General features: G+C 38.3%; 1 protein-coding gene across 1 annotated transcript; it reads right to left on the reverse strand.

The window, feature by feature from the left end:
• Window positions 1-927: 927 nt before the first annotated feature.
• Window positions 928-2,022, reverse strand: LOC135644938 (protein GOS9-like). Its single transcript, XM_065162922.1, has 3 exons — window positions 1,946-2,022; window positions 1,342-1,530; window positions 928-1,260 (listed from the first exon to the last, which is right to left on the reverse strand). The coding sequence occupies exons 1-3, from the start codon at window positions 1,946-1,948 to the stop codon at window positions 1,024-1,026; spliced, it is 429 nt and encodes a 142-aa protein (XP_065018994.1). The 5' UTR covers window positions 1,949-2,022; the 3' UTR covers window positions 928-1,023.
• Window positions 2,023-3,385: the final 1,363 nt, after the last annotated feature.

Here is a 3,385-nt window from a genome sequence, read left to right on the forward strand (position 1 = left end):
GAAATGAAGTAATTAATTCTCATTTAATTTAAAAATAAAATTAATGTGGCAACGATGCATCATGTCCATCATTTTTCGTGCGAACACACATGCCCATGGTCATGCAAAAGTTTCAGGCACACTTTATCTCGTGCGAGCTTCCTTTTGCTAAAGGGTTGAAGAAGCTTCCTTTTCCCAAGTAGTGGGCCTCGCGCCTATCGATACCATGTGCCATCTCTATCAATCCCTTTACATCCTCTTATTTTTTTAGTTTTCTTCCCCACCCTTCAAGATACCTTTGCTCGGACACAAGCAAACCATGTCACCTCCTCCGATCTTAGCTCCAAAGAGAGAGAGAGAAAAGAGGGGAGGAAAGCCTCTCACCATTAGAGATGTGGAATAGTATAGGTAATTTGGAAACGTGGTATGTCATCCTCTAAGGAACGGTTGAGATATTTATAAGCTATTCATCTATAGCCTACATGCATTGCATGAGACCATCCATTGGTCAAGCTCAATTATACGTGGCATCCTGGTAATATCGAGAAGTAAAACTTCGCATTCCGCACCCTGTCCATGTTATTCCAAAGCTGGTCTTAATGTGAATATTAACACAAGTCCTAGGAGTCTTAAAAAAACTATATATATGTATATATATATATGTATATATGTATGTATATATGTATATATGTATGTATGTATGTATGTATATATGTATATACATATATATGTATATATGTATATGTATATGTATATATATACATATATACATATATACATATATACATATATATGTATATACATATATACATATATATATATATACATATACACGTATATATATATATATATATATATGTGACTTTATTTATTTTATTCAAACTGGACCTTTATTTATTTTATTCATGATAACCTCCAACTTTGACTACAAGGAGGAGACGGAGGGAGTACGATGACAGTAACAATTCATTTCAGTTCATTTATTATGGAGTCCAAGTATCAGCAAGACTCATTTATTGAAGCAGCAGTATCAGTCCAAGGGGTCTAGTTCGGTGCCAGGTAAACTCCGATGGCCTCAATCATTTCGCCCGCACGTCCAAAGAAGCCAATGATCTTACCCGAGACTAGAGGAACGGAGAAAGGTATTCCGCCACTGGAGCCGAAAGGTCCATAGCTGTCCTTGTTGGTCCTCAGCGTCAGGTTCCTCACCAGAGTTAATCCCCACATCGTATCCACAGACCCCTCGACGCCCACAAGATACTCGTCCTCTTGCAGAGAAATCTGAACAACGACACTTTTCTGTCATTGAGGTACAACCAATCGATAATGTTAATTAGGAGGAAGATGACGAAGTGGACGAACCACGTAGGGTTTGAAATCGATGCTGCCGAAGTGCTTGGTCTCCGTCTGATCATTACGGATGAAGGTGATCACGATGGCGTCGATGGCCTCTACGGCGCCAATCTTGATTTCGGTGATGCGGTCGGCAGCCCCCATGTCCCATTCAGACCCTCCGTTGCCACCCCACAGCCCCACCTTGATCTCTCCCGCCTGCACGCATGCACGACACCATCACGTTATATACCACCATGCATCAAAACCTTGCACAGCAGGAAATGGATCAAGAGAAAGAACCATTTGCATGTAGATATGGATGTGTGTGTGGACAAGAAGAAGAAGAAGATGACGATGATGATGCACGTCCTTCCTCTGGGACCTATATTACATTGGCGGGCCCATAACCATCTTCCTCAAATAAAACGTTAAACGTGTAGTACCTACGTAAACGTGAAACTCGTGATCGCTACCTACACAAGTGCAACAACACAGTGCATGCAAATAAACGCCATTACGTTATAAACCATGCATCGAACCTTACACAGTGCAACAACACAGACACAACTTGCACAGCAAGAATGTATAAAGAGAACGAACGACGTCACGGAGGCAAAGCCTCCTCTCTCACCATTTGCAGACTCCTTTCTTTTGCACAGGAAGAAACTTAGGGAAGACGGTGGATGCTGCACGTCCTCCCTCTGGGAAGAGGATGGGGGTATTTGTAGCCCTCCAAGGTTAACATGTGCCTACATAAACGTGAATCTCGTGATCGACCCACATCAGGTTCTGCAAGCGATGAAGTCAAAAGAAACACCTACAAGGGCTGAATTGGAGATGATGATCCCTCTCCATCTCATCCTTCGTAACACTTGGGTGTCGGCCAAGGATGGAAGCTGAGGTACGTAAACGTGAATCTCATGGTCATCTTAGCCATCTCACGTTGGATGGCTTGGCAAGCATCTACGTCGCATATGTCCTTCCATGGCGGAAATGCTAAGCTGCACATTCTGCATGCAGAACCTTAAAGACTTGTGAGCGTACGAAAGTTTGGTGTATGGCTGCCAATCTTCACTCAAAGGGCCTGAACGTAGCATATAATGCATACTCCCTTCCCTTGTGCTCGTTCGGTCGACGGTACAGCTTTTAAGTGGTTTATTGGAATGGATGTCAGAATATAGCTTCATAGTTTACATCACCATTATTTATATTATCAAAAGAGTGTAATTTTTTCATTTCCAATCGTAATCATTTAATTTTTTTTTCTTCCTTCTTTCTTTCTGATTAAGATTAATTAATCTATAATCCTACTTACTTTTCTTATTAGTAAAAAATCATAGGATCTCGAAAACATACATAAATATAATTTTTTTAATTTAAATCGACTCTCTTGATGTAAATATAAGGCATGATCATGGTAATTTTTTATTTTTTCCTTTTTTTATTTTTTCTTGTTGTTTTTTATTTCTCCTTATAATGCACCAACAGCAATCCAACCCCCTTTTTTTTTCTCCCAGTTGGTGCCTTCTTTTGATTTTTTTTTTTCTTCCATTCTTTTCTTTCACCGTTTTTTATTTATCCATATAACGCAGCAACAACAACCCACCTTTTTTTTTTCTTATTTCTTTGCACTTTTTTTTTTCTTCTGGTTGGTGTCTTTCTTAGGTTTTCCCCCACATATTGGGTTCTATATCCATTTTAGATTTTAATTGTTTTTCGCTTTCATTCTTTCATTCTTTTTTTTTTTTTTTTTGCTTCTCCTTATAACATACCAACAACAAATATATATTTCCGCTTATAATTTTAGATTTTATATTATCTTCATAGGTTACTTACTAAATATACATAGCTTTATCCTCTCAAACATATATCTGAAGTAATTGTAGTTTTTATTCATTTTAAAAAGATGATCGAGAACGTTTTTAAGTCTATTATTAAAATAGTTTACTCTGATGGAGGAGGTAAATATTAAGCTCTAACAATTAATCGCATATCATGTGCTATATAATATCTCAAGTCATCATCGTAAATACCTCAATTATTTGACTTTGTTGAATGAAAGCACCGACAT

The sequence above is a fragment of the Musa acuminata genome, chromosome BXJ3-8 (genome assembly GCF_036884655.1).
Source record: "Musa acuminata AAA Group cultivar baxijiao chromosome BXJ3-8, Cavendish_Baxijiao_AAA, whole genome shotgun sequence".
In the NCBI taxonomy this organism is placed as follows: Eukaryota; Viridiplantae; Streptophyta; class Magnoliopsida; order Zingiberales; family Musaceae; genus Musa; species Musa acuminata.